General features: G+C 59.4%; 1 protein-coding gene across 18 annotated transcripts in view; it reads left to right on the top strand.

Annotated features, from left to right (window-relative positions):
- LOC129213424 (ankyrin repeat and fibronectin type-III domain-containing protein 1-like) overlaps nucleotides 1-10057 on the top strand; it is a 249906-nt gene extending 239849 nt beyond the window's left edge. For all 18 annotated transcript variants that reach the window (XM_054843419.1, XM_054843424.1, XM_054843418.1 and 15 more), the window contains 11 exons: nucleotides 99-198; nucleotides 787-919; nucleotides 2100-2219; nucleotides 2577-2792; nucleotides 3142-3308; nucleotides 3632-3782; nucleotides 4603-4771; nucleotides 5025-5191; nucleotides 5761-5971; nucleotides 6272-6936; nucleotides 8832-10057. In XM_054843419.1, the coding sequence (XP_054699394.1) occupies nucleotides 99-198; nucleotides 787-919; nucleotides 2100-2219; nucleotides 2577-2792; nucleotides 3142-3308; nucleotides 3632-3782; nucleotides 4603-4771; nucleotides 5025-5191; nucleotides 5761-5971; nucleotides 6272-6936; nucleotides 8832-9119 (2387 nt within the window). In that variant the 3' untranslated portion in view covers nucleotides 9120-10057. The remainder of the gene's footprint in view (nucleotides 1-98; nucleotides 199-786; nucleotides 920-2099; nucleotides 2220-2576; nucleotides 2793-3141; nucleotides 3309-3631; nucleotides 3783-4602; nucleotides 4772-5024; nucleotides 5192-5760; nucleotides 5972-6271; nucleotides 6937-8831) is intronic.
- Nucleotides 10058-13899: the final 3842 nt, after the last annotated feature.

The following is a 13899-nucleotide window of genomic DNA, read 5'->3' as shown; positions in this document are numbered from 1 at the left end:
TTGGCAGAGCCCTTTCACCGGGTTCACATGCCGTGCCACGGGCTGCCGGCATGGCCCTTCGTCTCCTGCTGCAGCATCCTCTGCTCTCTGCTCCCCAGAGCCCTGCAAGAACCAGCCCCAGAGCAGGAAGCACTCGGTCTCCAAGAGCCTCAAGCACCTCTTCCACCCCGGCAGCAAGTTTCTCAAGACGCTGAAGCGGTGAGAGGCTGATGTGCGGGGGTGGTGGAGAGCCCATCTCCCAGCAGGGACATGGGGCTGGCTGCCCGTCCTGGGCACAGTTGGGAGCTGCCTGCACAAGCCAGGGACTGGGGGGGTGCTCAGAGGTGGGTCCTTGCCTGGAGCGAGCTGGTGGTGTCCGTGGAGACGAGTCCCATTGCCCAGAAATCAAACGTTTCTCCTTGCTGTTTCCATTTGGACTGGCCAAGCTGTGCCCATACCCAGATCCCTGCACCATCGCTGAGCATCACCCAACACTCCTGTAGACCCACCACCCTCCCACCACCCATCTTCATGCCTGGCCTCCAGGCACCCCGGTGTGTCTCCTGCACAGGCCTGGCCCCATCGCTCTCCCTTGTGCTGGCCAGAGCACGGGCCACGGCATCAGCTGCGGCGTTGGCCAGGCTCGCCTTGCTGGCACCGTTGGGTTCCTGCTCCTGCTCCTGTGCTGGCCATGTGCCACTTCTGCCAGGGGCTGTTGGAGAGGAGCGGAGACCTGGAGAGAGACCCTTTGGGAAATGAAGGGGGCAGCTCGGGGTGACACTGAAGTCTGTTGTACCTCCCGTGCAGGGGCCTCTACCTGACAGCCATCTTCTACAAGGACGACAACATCCTGGTGACCCATGAAGACCAGATCCCCGTGGTGGAGATTGATGACACCTACTCCTGCCTGCTCATGCAGGATTTCCTCTGGTTCACCAAGGTGGGTGGCTCAGGGACCCTGCTGTGCGCTGGGGCATGGCGGCAGTGTGTCTCCTGAACAAATCTGTCTGCCTGGCCACCGCCCCAGACGCTGCTGAGATGATGGCCACCACCCCGGACACTGTGTTCTCCAGGGGTGTCACAATCTGCAGAGTGCCTTCATTGCAGCAGCTTCCCACGCAGGCAGCAGTGCCCATCGTGCGTGGGGCACTGCGGAGCTCTCGCCGGGGCTGGCTGGGTCTGATTCGGGGCTGGGAGCAGCACCGGGGGACACCCCATGTGCACAAAGTAGCATGAGCTGGTCCAGCTACTCGCACCAGACGCATCTGGCAGCTCCTGGGCTTCCTGGCATTGTCTCCAGGACCTCCGCTGTGCCACTGGCCTCGTGCACTCTGCAGGGCAGAGCGATGCCGAGAGCCGGTCGCAGCCGGGGAGTGCCGGGGTGAGCCAAGAGGGCACCGCGCCCCGCCGCTGCCTTTGCCTGGCAGCAGCTTCCCCTCCGCCCCGGGCACTGGGGCTTGGCAGCGCAGGCAGCCGCAGGCTTACCGTTCGCTGGGGTTCACACGGACCGAGAAACGGCTGGGGAACAGCATTTCCCCCCCAGCCCCTGGAAGCCCGAAGGTGGGCGATGGGCCGGTGCTGTGCTGGGCGAGCTGCGTGCCGCAGCGGGTGGGCGCTGCCTCTCCGCAGAGATGCCAGCGGCTTCTCGGCTGTTTAACCGCTTCACTGCAGCATCCTGCCGCGGCAGCTTTGCCTCTGTTGTGCAGAGCAGGACGCGCAGGGTGCTGCTCCCTGGTCCTCTGCTGTCCGTCGGCTTACTGGAAGGGCAGGTGGGCAGCTCAGGGCCAACGTCCTTTGCTGGATGGTCCTTATCTACTGAGGGAGAAGTCTGTCTTCTCCCTCCTTCTCTTGGCTGTCTTCTACTCAAACTTAAGAAGATCTCAGTCCTAGATGAAGACAGTATCTGAGCGGACGCAGCATGGTGCTTCCCTCGGGTACAGTCTCTGGAGGCATCTCGGGGTGCCTGTGGCATAGGAAGCCGCAGCCCTGCTGAGAGGTGACACGTGCCCGTGCCCAACCCAGCTCAGACAGAAAGGCGAATGGATTTCCCGAAAACGTCTTTGTGTGAACCAGCCACAGGCAGCGGTGGGCAGTGGTGACGGCCCTTTGGTGTGCTGCAGGTGTCGTGCATGTGGGACGAGATCCTCTGGCTGCGACAGTGCGTCACCGTCTCCCAGTCGTCCTGCTCCTGCATCCTGCAGACGCGCTTCAAGATGCTGCTGGCCATCTCCCAAATGCAGGTGAGGATAGGCGTGAGGAGGACACGAGCACTTTTTGGGGGGCACTGTGAGGCCACACCCAGGAACACCCCAGGCTCTGCCAGTCCTGCCCACGGCTTGGTCAGCAGCAGGACCGGGTGCTCCTGCCTTGTCCTCCCCAGCAGGACGCCGGTTGTGGGGCAGTGGAGTGTCGGCTTTGTGGCAATCTCATGCAGAGGGCCGGAGGCTGTCAGTGGTGCTTTGCCAGGCAGGCTGGTTTCCAGCTGGCAGAGGGGAGACCCCCAGCCAGGTCCCAGCTGCCCAGACCCACAGAGCTCTGTTCCTCAAGGATGTCCCCTGACCCACTGCTTTCTTCTGCCCTCCTGTCACATCCCGCAGGGGCTGCTGGGCATCCAGGACCTGGGGCAGGTCTTCTTTGAGCCCGTCAAAGACAAACAGGGCAACATCCTCATCGTCACCCTGAAGGAGGTGAAGACCAACCAGACCTTTGAGAGCGTCCGTTGGGTTCCCATCTGCAAGCTGCAGACCAGCCGCAAGTCCGTGTCCTCCCCGGAGGAGCCCACCGCTCTGGACACACTGCTGATCTCCGTCCAGGTGCTGCACCGGCGCCATCGCGGCAGGGGATTGCAGTGGGCAACATTGCGAGACCAGCACTCCCTGCTCCCCCTTGGGCTGAAAGGGCCACGGCAGAGCCCAGGCCACCGAGGGTTTGGTCCTGAGTGCAGGCAGAGGGGGAACAGAACCCAAGCAGCCTGCAAAAACCCTGTTGCTTTGGGGGGAGGCTTCAGGCTGGTCCTGGATTCATCCTGGCAGCACCGGATTGTACCTGCTCTGCCGCTCCCCTTCTGCTGGCCGGGCTGGCTGTACCGTGGCACCCGACACGAGGGTGGGAGAGAGCCCCACTGTGAGGGTTTGCTCAGTCCAGCAGTGCCTTTCTCCTCAGGACAAGCTGGCTTACCACCAGCGGAGCAGCCATGCCCTCTCCCCGGGCCTCTACCTGGGCTACTTGAAGCTCTGCAGCGCCGTGGATCAGATCCGAGTGCTGGTGCCGGAGCAGCTCCCCAACATCCTGTGCCACGTCAAGATTCGCTCCAACCCCAACATATCCAGGTGAGGCTTGCAGGGCAGCTCCCCTGGGGCAGCCAGGCTCCTCTGTCCCATCCAGCCTGAGAGCACCCATTGCCTCCTGCTTCTGCTCTCAGGCTCCTGGCAGCAGCACCATACACCCCCTCAGCCCCGCTGTCTGCCATGCAGTGCAGCCTGGAGCTGGAGCAAACCACGGTCCCCCTCTACCTCTGCAGCTCCCGCATCTCTCGGGGTGCTGCACTGTCGGGGCGAGGAACAGCCGAGCAAACAAGCTCTCGTAGTGACTGCGCGTCCAGGTCCACCCCAAGCTGTTCCCTCCTGCATGTGTCCATGTCTCCCTTCTCCAGGGAGGAGTGGGAATGGCTGCAGAAGATGGCCAGCATGGAGGAGCCCGTTCCTGCAGAGCCAGAGGCTGAGACGTCCCAGAACCACTTGTTTCAGGAGCTCCAAGTGGCCATCAAGGAGCTGATGACCCTGGTCAACATCCCATTGCAAGAGGTACAGGCAGGTGCCGATGTCTGGGGAGGAGGAAAGGGAAGAAGCCATGCAGCACGAGGGTACCACCGCCCCGGTCCCTCTTTGGGGGCCTGATGCTTCAATTGGATTTTAGTCCTGTGCAAATAGAAGGCAAGTGGTGGACAACCAGCATCTGAAACGTCTGCCTGCTGGGGGACAGTGTCCACAGGAGCTGTTTGTCTTACCCTCCCCTGTACCTCCAAAACAAGGATGGTGAATCTGGGTTTGCGTTATTGCCTGCCGTGTGGTTTGGTCCTGGGCTCAGCCCTTGCAGCACGAGAGCAGCCCAACTCTGCCCCTCCAAAGCAGGATGGTCCCTGGCCAGTGGTGGGATGGAGCTGCAGCCCCCTGGGCCAGACTCCATGGGGAGTAATCCCTCCTCCACCGTGTCGAGTGTTTGCTGGGAAGGTGCCCACCAGCCCCGGTGCCAGGCACGTGCTTCTGGCCAGGCAGCCATGGGGGCAGCTCTGTGAGCAGGGCTGAGACCATCGCTGGTGCCACTTCTTCTTTGAGACCCTGCCGTAGTGACTGGCACCAGTAGTTTGGGGACTTTTAGGAGAAATAAGGGAGAAAGGGAGGTGTGCAGATTGTGCCAAAAGCAAGGACCCTCTGGCCGTGTGCTGGAGCAGCAGTGTCCCTTGGCTGCCGGTGGTCCCTGAGGACTCCTCTGCCGATGCAGAGGGCCCATCAGGAGTAGACGTGCTCGAAGCCCCTTCTCCCACACCCAGCAGTGTTTGGGCCTCAGACAGCGGATGCTGTAGTGGTGACGCTTGCAGCTGTTACCTGCAGTGTCTTCTTGCAGGCCAAAGATTTCCGCCTGTACAGCCAAGAGGTGCTGGACTTTGGGGGCCAGGTCTCCTTCCTGCTGCTGCTGCCTCCGTCGGACGACGTCTGCACTGCTCCGGGCCAGAACAACCCCTACACCCCTCGCTCCGGCTTCCTCACACTGCCGCTGCAGATCTTTGAGCTAGGTGAGGAGGGGGAATGCCAAAAGCCATCCTCGCCAGTCTCCTTGCCCTCTGAGACATCTCGAGAGCTGGGATGGGCAGAGAGGTGGGCTGGAGCTCACTTACCTCCCCCAGGAGAGGAGGGATGGAGGGGGATGCTGAGGGCTCTCCAGGTGGGCTAGAGGAGAGTATTACCTCCTCCCTGTGTTGGGTGAGTGTGGAGAAGCCCGTAGGGCATCCACAACAAGGGACCTGATGTTTTTCATTCCCTTCCCAGTCCACTTCTTCACGTATGACCGGGAGTTCATCACCCAGTACTGCCAGGTGTCCGCCCTCCTGGAGCTGGAGTCGCTCCTCTCTCAGCAGAGCCTCAGGGAGGCCTTCTCCGACGCCGAGCTCTCCACCGCGAAGCAGAGGCACCAGCAGGTTCAGGACTACATCCAGGTACGTGGAGTGGGAGCGCACTGGGAGGGAGCCAGGCTCGATGGTGCCCACGGGACGTGGCCAGGACAGTCTTGCCTGGAGCATCCCCACCGGGGCTGTTCGCTGCTCTTGGTGGCTGTGACACCCGTGGGGTTTCTCTGACACAGCAGACGGGCAGCAGCAGGCAGGGCTTTGTCCAGCAACTTCTTGCTGCGATGATCACATGAAAAATCCCAATTAGACAGCCGGAGACTCCTGCTCTGCAGGTCCCCACCTTGCTAGAAAAGGGGCTGGAAGTGTATTTTGGGATGGACATGAGAAGGAGCACCCCACGCTACCCCCTTTCCCAGCACCCCTGCCTGCAGCAGGTGGGTCCTGCTGAACTGGCAGCTGCTGGTGGTCGAAGCAGCATCCTCCACCTGAGAGCACTTCCGTGGGTTTTCCTGACTCAGGGATTTTCCGACTCAGGGATTTTCCTGAAGCTCTGACTCTTGGGAAGTTGTGTGGGCAGAGCCTGTGTTTTGCTGCAGGGCTTTTTTGTTGCTGTTGCTTGCTTTTTGAAAGGAATCCTTCGTTTCCTATTTTGGCAGCAAATGGAGGAGATCTGGCGTGAGATGCGCTGGATTATGGATGCCCTGCAGCACGCCCGGTACAAGCAGCCCTCCTGCGGGGTGTCTCTCAGCGGCTTCCTCAGCGAGGCCGGTGGTGCAATGAAGGAGAAAACCCGATCCACCTCGTCCCACCTCGACTACCTTCCCTCCCCGGCGCCCTCGCCAGAGACCAGCCGTAAGCTCAACTCCGGTAAGGACCCGGCTTTGCAAAGCTCCTGCCTCGTGCACTCGGGGGGCTGCCCATGCTCGGGGGGACGGGAGGGCTGCACCGTGGGGGTGCAGGCAGGGCTGACATCAGGAGTACGGGCAGGGCAGTCCGTCTCGGTTGGGGCAGGACCTGCTCTGCCAGCACCTCAGCGAGCACAGCACGGGTGTACGGTAGGGGCGTAGATGCTCAGGGGCTTCTTTGGACTCCATCTGGTGTGAACGCTCAGCGGGGTTGCCTCCAGCAAGGCTGAGCCGCTCTTCACTTCTCTTACGCCCCTCGCAGACTCGCACGGGCTGTCGGACGAGGAGGGCTCCTCGGAGGTGTTCCTGGCCACTGACAGCGACTACGACTCCAGCAGGGCGCAGAGCCCCAAGGAGCTCGACCTGGTGTACTCCTCGGGGCCCGAGTGCTGCAGCAGGAGAGTCGCCCGCACCCTCCGGGACAGTGCCCCGGACGTCCTGCAGACCCACGAGCTCAAGGCCCCGCCACCACCGCCTCCACCGCCGGAGGAGCCCCGGCCGCCCCCTGAGCTCTACGACAGCGACTTCGTCCTGCCCAGCCGACAGATAGAGCTGCTGCGCATCACGGAGAAGCGGCAGGCGTACTGCGTTCGAACCAGCAGCCTGGACTTCCCCAAACCGGTCTGCCAGGTGGCCAGAAAGTCCTGCCCCGGCTCCGTCGACAGCTCCCCGACGGAGAGCAGGACCGCGGGCCACTGCAGCCAGCTCAGGCTGGGGACTGGCTCGACACCCAGCCCTGAGCGCAGCCGGGGCGGGCAGGGCTCTGAGCCCGTCTTCCGAACGCGCTCAGCCGAGTGGACTCAGAGCTTCCAGGAGCAGCCGGAGCAGCCCGGGTGCTTGGCCGACCGAGGGAAGAAGCCGGGCTCCGTCACCTTGCGGGTCTGCCCTCAGTACGAAACCGGACTCTCCAAAGAGACCAGTGTGAAGGTACCGGAGCCTGCAAAGGGCAGTGCTGTGGCTCTGCCGTGCCCAGATGGAAAGGGCTGGCAGGATGGGGAGGCAGGCAGCGGGGGCTCGCGTGCCCCTCACCTGGCACTGCCCTCTCCATCCTCCACCGTCCGGGCATGAGGTCCCCGGGAGACCTGCCGCACTCCCGCCCCGTTGTCCCTGCAGTAGTGATGAGGCTCCCGGCAGCGCAGGACGGGACGCGTGGCTCTGCGGGAGCGATAGCTGCTGCTGCGGAGGGGGCGAGCCAGGGCCACAGGCCAGGTATTTCTGGGGGGCAAGGCAGTGGAGCCGTGGTTCAGCTCTCAGCCCATGGTTCGGCAGCTGACAGTGGGTTAGCGCCAGCTAGGGCGAGCAGGGAGTGAGCAACCATCACACTGATGGATTTCCATCGCCACGTCCTGGTGTTCAAACACATCAGGCCCCTGGCCAAAATCCAGCCGTCACCCCCTGCCCCATCCCTGTCCCTCCCCGGTCTCTGCTCCCCTCCCTCCAGCCCCGTGTGCCTTCGGGGAGGGGAGAGCAAGAGCCGCTCGTCTCCAGCCCGTGATGGTGAGCAGGCAGAGCTGCCTCCTCGCTGCGGCATCAGGCTCCACCGGAGCCGCTGTGCGACCTGGTTCCTTCCTCACCTGCTCTGGGTGGGATCCCCCATGGAGGAGATCCCCCAGGGCACCCATCTTGGGCAGCTCCACCTCCTTTGCTCCCAGCCATGAAGGTCCTTTCCCCATTGAAATCTCCCTTCCGACACTGCTGGTGCCCAGAGCGGCAGCTGACGGAGCAGCCCAAGCGCTGCCCGCCCGGATGGCAGAGGAAGGGCTGATGGGTTTTATTGCTGGGGAGTTTCGATAGCCCGTTTCTCTGCACCCAGCAGGGATGTTAGAAGCAGAGGGGCATCTCACTCGCAGTATTTATTTTCCATTTGAGAAATTAACCTAGATTTCTGTGCAACTGAAGCGCAGCCCTCAGGTTCCTGGCGGGCTGCCCACGTGGCTTTTGAAGTTGCAAAGCTCTGGACACGCCTGCTTGAAAGCATTTTACGATGTTCTTCTCGAAGAAAGCCGAGTTCAAAGGGAAGGCTCCTCGGCTGGCGTAAATCAGCTGAGCCCTGCGATGATTGTTTGGAGCTGGCAGGGTTCACGTGGGCCGAGGGCTTGGACCACCCTGCCGGGGCACTGCTCGCAGTGCTCCACAAGCCCGTACGGATGTGCCAAAGGAAACCGTCGCCTTGCCCAGGCAAGGATGGATGTCCCGCTGCAGGGCCTTTGAAGTCAAGTAGCGGGCTCCCGATGGTCGTTAGCAGCCAGGGCCCGGATGAGCTCGTTTTCTCGGCCGTATTTGGGATTCTGAGGGCAGCCCCCAAGGAAGCAGAGAGGGAGCGTGAGGGTAGCCTGTGGTGGGAGAGCCCTGAGCTTGTGAATGGGACGAAGTGTAGCTGCTTCCCAAAGAGGTTTCAGCTCGGCACCGCTAGTTTGGCAGAGCTGCCGTGGTTCAGCTGGTCTGGATCCGGCTCGCGAGAGGGACCTGACGCAGATGCCTCAGTGGTGCCGGGAGCAGGGCTGGGGCTGAGCCCTTCCCGGCCGCGGGTAATGGGATGGTGGGGCAGCCTGAGCGGAGCTGACACATGCAAGAGTTGAGCTGTAAGGACACAGGGAGCACGGTGGAGGCAAGAAAGCGGCGCGTGAGTTGAGGCCCCAGTGTGCCAGGCGTCCCTGGGCCTGCGGCTCCGCACCGGGCTGCGGCCGCTTGCTCGCTGGGGCGGCTGTTCCTCCACCCTAATGGTCACCGCTGTAGGACACACCGTGTGCTGCCTCTGGCCCCCAGTTCCTCCTCGTTCTTCCCCCTTACCATCCATCTCTCCCACCTTTCTCTTTCCGCAGCTGCACATCACCAGCCAGACCTCCGCCGGGGAGGTGGTGAAGCTGGTGGTGCTCAAGATGAACGATGTCTCCCGCGGCGTGCTGGGCAGCTCGGCCACCTTCTGCTACGGTGAGGAGCAGCTGGACCACTTCGGACTGGTGTTCGCCTCCGATGAGAGCGAGCAGTGGCTTCCCGATGACTTCTTGCCTCTGTCCCTCCAAACTTCCCGGCCCGAGGGGCGGTTCTACGTCCGGATCAAGGAGACGTCCCCTCTGGTGCTCCAATACGGGCCAGCGACCACCGTATGAGAGGAGGGGAACCGGCCGGGCGGGGCGGGGACCTCAGCTTCCAGAGAGCAGACAGCTCGTCTCTGATGCTTCCTTCTTCCACAGACACCCTCTCATCAGGCGTCCGCGGGGTGGAATGGGATCATACTGGGCTGTGTGTTATTTGTTTGTGTTATTTTTTTTTTAAATTTTTTTTTTTTTTAACCAAAGAGACATCGAGACTCAGTTTTTCTGACTGCAGAAGAGGAGGGTGGAGTGCAGAGACCTCAGAGCTTGGGAGGAATCTCTGCAGGAATGGAATTTTTGAAAGTAAACATTTTTAAGGGGAAATGGGGGGAGAGAGAGAGAGGAAAAATATTACAAGAAGCAGCAGCAATACCTTTTTTTTTTCTTTCTTCTTTTTCTGAAAAGCCTTGTTAGGGATTCACTGAAGGCAAAGCCGCAGAGGATTGCTGGGGAGGGTTGTGGTGTCAATGAGGAGAGGGCACAAATCACAAGGACAGCACTGAGAAGGGTGTTTTCCGATCTGCCCTCCTTTCACTGTACCTGGAGAGATAATTCTTGCACATAGTTCTTGGAACAAAATGGTATTATTATTTTTTTCATGGGAAAAAAAAAATAATAATTGTGCTAGAGACACGGGAGTTGTGTAAGCGGTGAAGACCCTTTGACTTGTTTTAAAGGCAAAAGGAACCCACGCAGCCACCTCGTGCACGCCCAGATGTGCACACAGCTGTGTTGGTACCACCACTGGAGGTTTGCTATAGGGCACCTACTGCAACACCCTGCGCACCACCCTGGGATTTCCTTTCCTCCTTGGTTGCCGTTTCGTTCTGGTGATTGTGCTTGGCCTCTCTTGTATGTCCTATAGCATGACATTTTGTTAGCCATTAGGTCTCTTGTTAACAAGGGTATTTTTCTGATCTCCTGTGGTCCATAGTAAAGATGACTGCTGCTGACTGCGTATCACTCTCTTCCTTCTTGCGGCTTGATGTGTAGTGGTCCTTCATCCCCCAGATTAGCCTTGATTTCAAGGGCTGGGCTCGTCTTTCCCAGGAGCATTTAATGGGATGCCTTCCACCCAGTAGAAGGTTACCTTAACACACAAATCGCATGTGTGGGAGCAAAGTGCAAGATAGAAATGTTTTTCTGGGCTTCATTGCTCTGTAAGGCAGTAAAATCAGCTTTGGCACGTGAAGGCAGTCACCTCCACGCGGCGTTGGCAACCCGATGGTTGTAGGGCCCGAGCATCTGCAGTTAAATGCGTTAATCCAGTCCCGCAGCTTCCGAGGGAAGAACACCGGGAGAAGAGTGCGGAAGGCAGCGAGAGCTCACAGCTGCATTGCAGCTGGCGCAAACCCTTTCAAGCGAGCAGCAGCAAGCAAGGTGCGAGGCTGGCAGTCCATCACAAGGTGAGGCCCATGTTGCTGATGCCCCTTTAGCAGCCACCTCACTCCCCTTCTCTCTGCATGGAGGGGCTCGGGCTGCGCAGCAGACCCCCCGTCCCTGGGTGCTGGGGTGAGGGCAGGGGCTCTGCGGGCAGCCACGTGGGGTCTGCCGGCCGACTGCTGTCGCTCCTGAGAGGGTCGTCACTCCTCGCCTTGCTGCGGAGAGCCAGCGGCACGCTGTGCAGTGCGGGCAGGAATATATCCCAGCACGAGCCCTTCGCCGCCCCACGTCAAAGCCACTCTGAAGGGGAGGATCGTGTGCCAGCCCCTCAGCTGGTGCGAATCAACAGCACCGCATTGACGTCAGCGCAGACACCGCCATGGGACGTGGAGGCGAGCGGCAAAGGAACATTTAAAACGGCACTTCTCCCGTCTCTTTCCCCCTTCGCCCATCACCTGCCTCAAGTTAAAACCAATCCCGCTTTCCCAGGTCAAGGAAGAAGCAGGCTGGTGCGTCCGCAGGTTCCCATGAGTTTGTCCTTGTTGGGCATCCACAGGCATCGGCATCCCGAAGAGGCAGGAGCTGCAGGGTAGCCCTTCCCAGGCAAGAGCCTCTTCACATGTGGCACCGCCTGATGCTCAGAGCCTGGGGCAGAGGAGAGGGAAGGCTCAACTGGTGGAAAACTATTAAGTGGCTTTCTGGGAGTCACGGAGTGAATTCAATATTAGACCAGGGCTACGTACGGAATGCTACATCTGTGTTCCTGATGCTCCTGAGCGTGGATCCATGCAACCCTTGGAGCTGTCCTTTTATTGACAGGGGGAAAAGGCCTTCCCTTTACTTAAGCGATCGTTCTCCCTTCCTAGAAGCCCCGCTCCATCGAGAGAGATGGAGCCATGACCCAAAGCCAGGCGCTGACTCTTTGACCAGGGTGGACATGGGGAAGCTCTGCAGCTAGACCCTGCTGGGACCTGGTTGCCCACATTTCTCAGCACAGAGCTGCTGCCCCGGGAGGATCTCACTGCCCGTGCAGTGCTTTTCTGCAGGAGTTTCTCTGGCCATGGAGCAGGATGTATCACCGGCTGCGCGGAACAAAAGCAGTGTGTGGTTTCATGGCAGCTCCTCCCCTTGCCTGGAAGAGGAACAGGGAAAGAGCAGGAGCCTGGGTAGAAGCAGAGTTGGATGCAGTCAGAGTGGGAAGGGTGGGAGCTGCATAGCAGTTGTGTAGGTAACCACCCTGCCAGGGGCACTGCAGCGTGTGATGTCCTGATGGAACCTTCACTCCTCCCTTACGCACATCTTCAACCCCTTGAGATGGACTTTACCACATCTCTGCCCTGCCCTGGCAAATGATGCATGACAAGGTGGGACTACCATGAAAAGCCCTGGGTGAAGAAGAGGGGTTTTTGGGGCAGGGTCTGCTGCACAACGTTTCTTGAAGAATGGCACTTGCAAGGTGGTTGCACCTTTTCACGTTCTCCTCCTCTCCCTGGGTGGCTTCATGGGCACATCCCAATGTTTTCTTTCCAAACAGGCCCTGAAGCCTTCAGACACTCTCCTGCCTTTCCCCATGGCCAAAGAGTAGGAGCAGAAACCGTGCAGGATCTACAGAGGCAGCCTACAAGGCAATAATCTCAGTGCTAAGGCCTGTGGGGAGTTGATGTGGCTACTTGAACCAGCCTGGAGCCATGAGCTGTTTACCTGAAGGTTGGTTTTTAATATTTGAAGGCTATGTCACACACGGTCTTAAGTGGGATGGTGTTACAGTTAAGACTGGGGCTCAGTGGCTCATGGCCCTAAGGGGCACTGAGGCTCTGGGTGAGGTGGCTCAAGCTTTGTTCTGTCATTTCTTCGCCCCCCGCCTCCCCGTGCCTCAGTCGCTCTCTGTTCCCTTCTTTCTCCAACCCAAAGCCATGCACCTGGCAGCAAGGGGCCTGAGCAAGGCTGGTATGGGGCTGACAGCCTCCCACCAGCTTCAGCATCATTCTCTGGGCAGCTGGCACAGCGTCACAAGGTGTTGCTGTCAGATGAGGAGGAGCCAGGGCAGTTGTTCTCAGCAGCACAAGGATTAACGGCGTTTGCCCTGGTAGGTCTCCTTGCACTGGTGGCAGAGGTTTGGTGAAGCTGCTTTCTCAGTGGGGACCAGCCTGGCCCTTGCTCTGGCATGTGCACCATGGCACAGGTGATGGAGGAAGGTCCCCAGAGCTCCTGGCCTCAGCCCTGCGCTCCCCTGGCACAGGGAAGCGGTGGAGGCGGAGCTGGAAGAGGCATCATTTTGTTTGTAGCAATCCCTTTTTTCCAGTATTTTAATGAGCAAAGCAGGCTAGAATCCAGGAGGGGCCCAGGGAGCCCATGCCGGCACGGACCTGTGTCACCAGGCACAGACATCGCTGTCCCTGCAGTGCCTGTGTGTGCACACACCGTCCCTACCTGCGTGCCGTACACCTAGCAGCCCCAGACAACCCCGCATCCTGGTGGACGGGGCATCCTTAGAAATCTCATCCGGTGAGGGCAGATGTGAGCAATGCTTATCTGGGGGGTGGGGGAGGAGCAAAGGTCTACAAGAAATCAAGAGCAGCCCGTTGTCCCCAAACCGGAGCTCCATAGGGAAGCTCGCTATGCCAACGCTGCTCGTGTGCTGCTGACCATAAGCCAAGAGCAAACCAAAGGGCTCTGGGGTTTCCTTTCCAGCTGGCAGCATGCAGGGGCTGAGGGCAGCAGCGGACATCGTGTGGGGATGCATTTCCTACCTTGCCCGGGAGGCCAGAGATGGTCTCCTCAGCCGGGACGTGTGGCCTCCTCTTCCAGGTGCCATGGAGCACCAAAAGATGCTGCTGCAGAACAGTTTGTACGTTGTGAGGGTTTTATCATCTCTTTGTCAACATCACTTCCCTATCTAATAGCATTTAAATGCAGATCAGAGTATTAGTTTTTGCTGTTGGGCACAGTGAAAGCCAGACATTGGCTTGTCCAGTCCAGCAACCAGGTCTACCTCCTCTTGGAGGTAGACCCAGGTCCAGAAGCTCAGCAGGAGAAAACTGGCATATTTCCCTGAAGGTTAATGGGAACACATCACCACAAGACCCAGCCCTGCATGGTATTTTTCTCACGTTGTATGTATTCATAGAAATAAACCTGAATTGTGACACTCTGAATTTCCTCCCCAAAATCAGGAGCTTATTGGCATCAGTTCTAAAGCATCTGCATTTCTTTTCTCCCGTCCAAAGGGAGTTGCTGAGTTTATCAGATTCGAATCCAGCTTTGTGTTTCTCAAGGTTTGGCTCTCTGAGACCAAGACGTGGGGACAGTTGTTGGATTTTTTTTCCACTTTTTTTGCCTTTTTTTCCCCCTCCACTTTTTTTCCCCCTGGGATGCTTCTCTCTCATGTTCCTGCTTTGGAATTTCTTTCTTT

The sequence above is a fragment of the Grus americana genome, chromosome 15, assembly GCF_028858705.1.
Source record: "Grus americana isolate bGruAme1 chromosome 15, bGruAme1.mat, whole genome shotgun sequence".
Taxonomy (NCBI): domain Eukaryota; kingdom Metazoa; phylum Chordata; class Aves; order Gruiformes; family Gruidae; genus Grus; species Grus americana.
The sequence above is the reverse complement of the archived record's forward strand: the minus strand, read 5'-3'. Positions and strand labels throughout refer to the sequence as shown.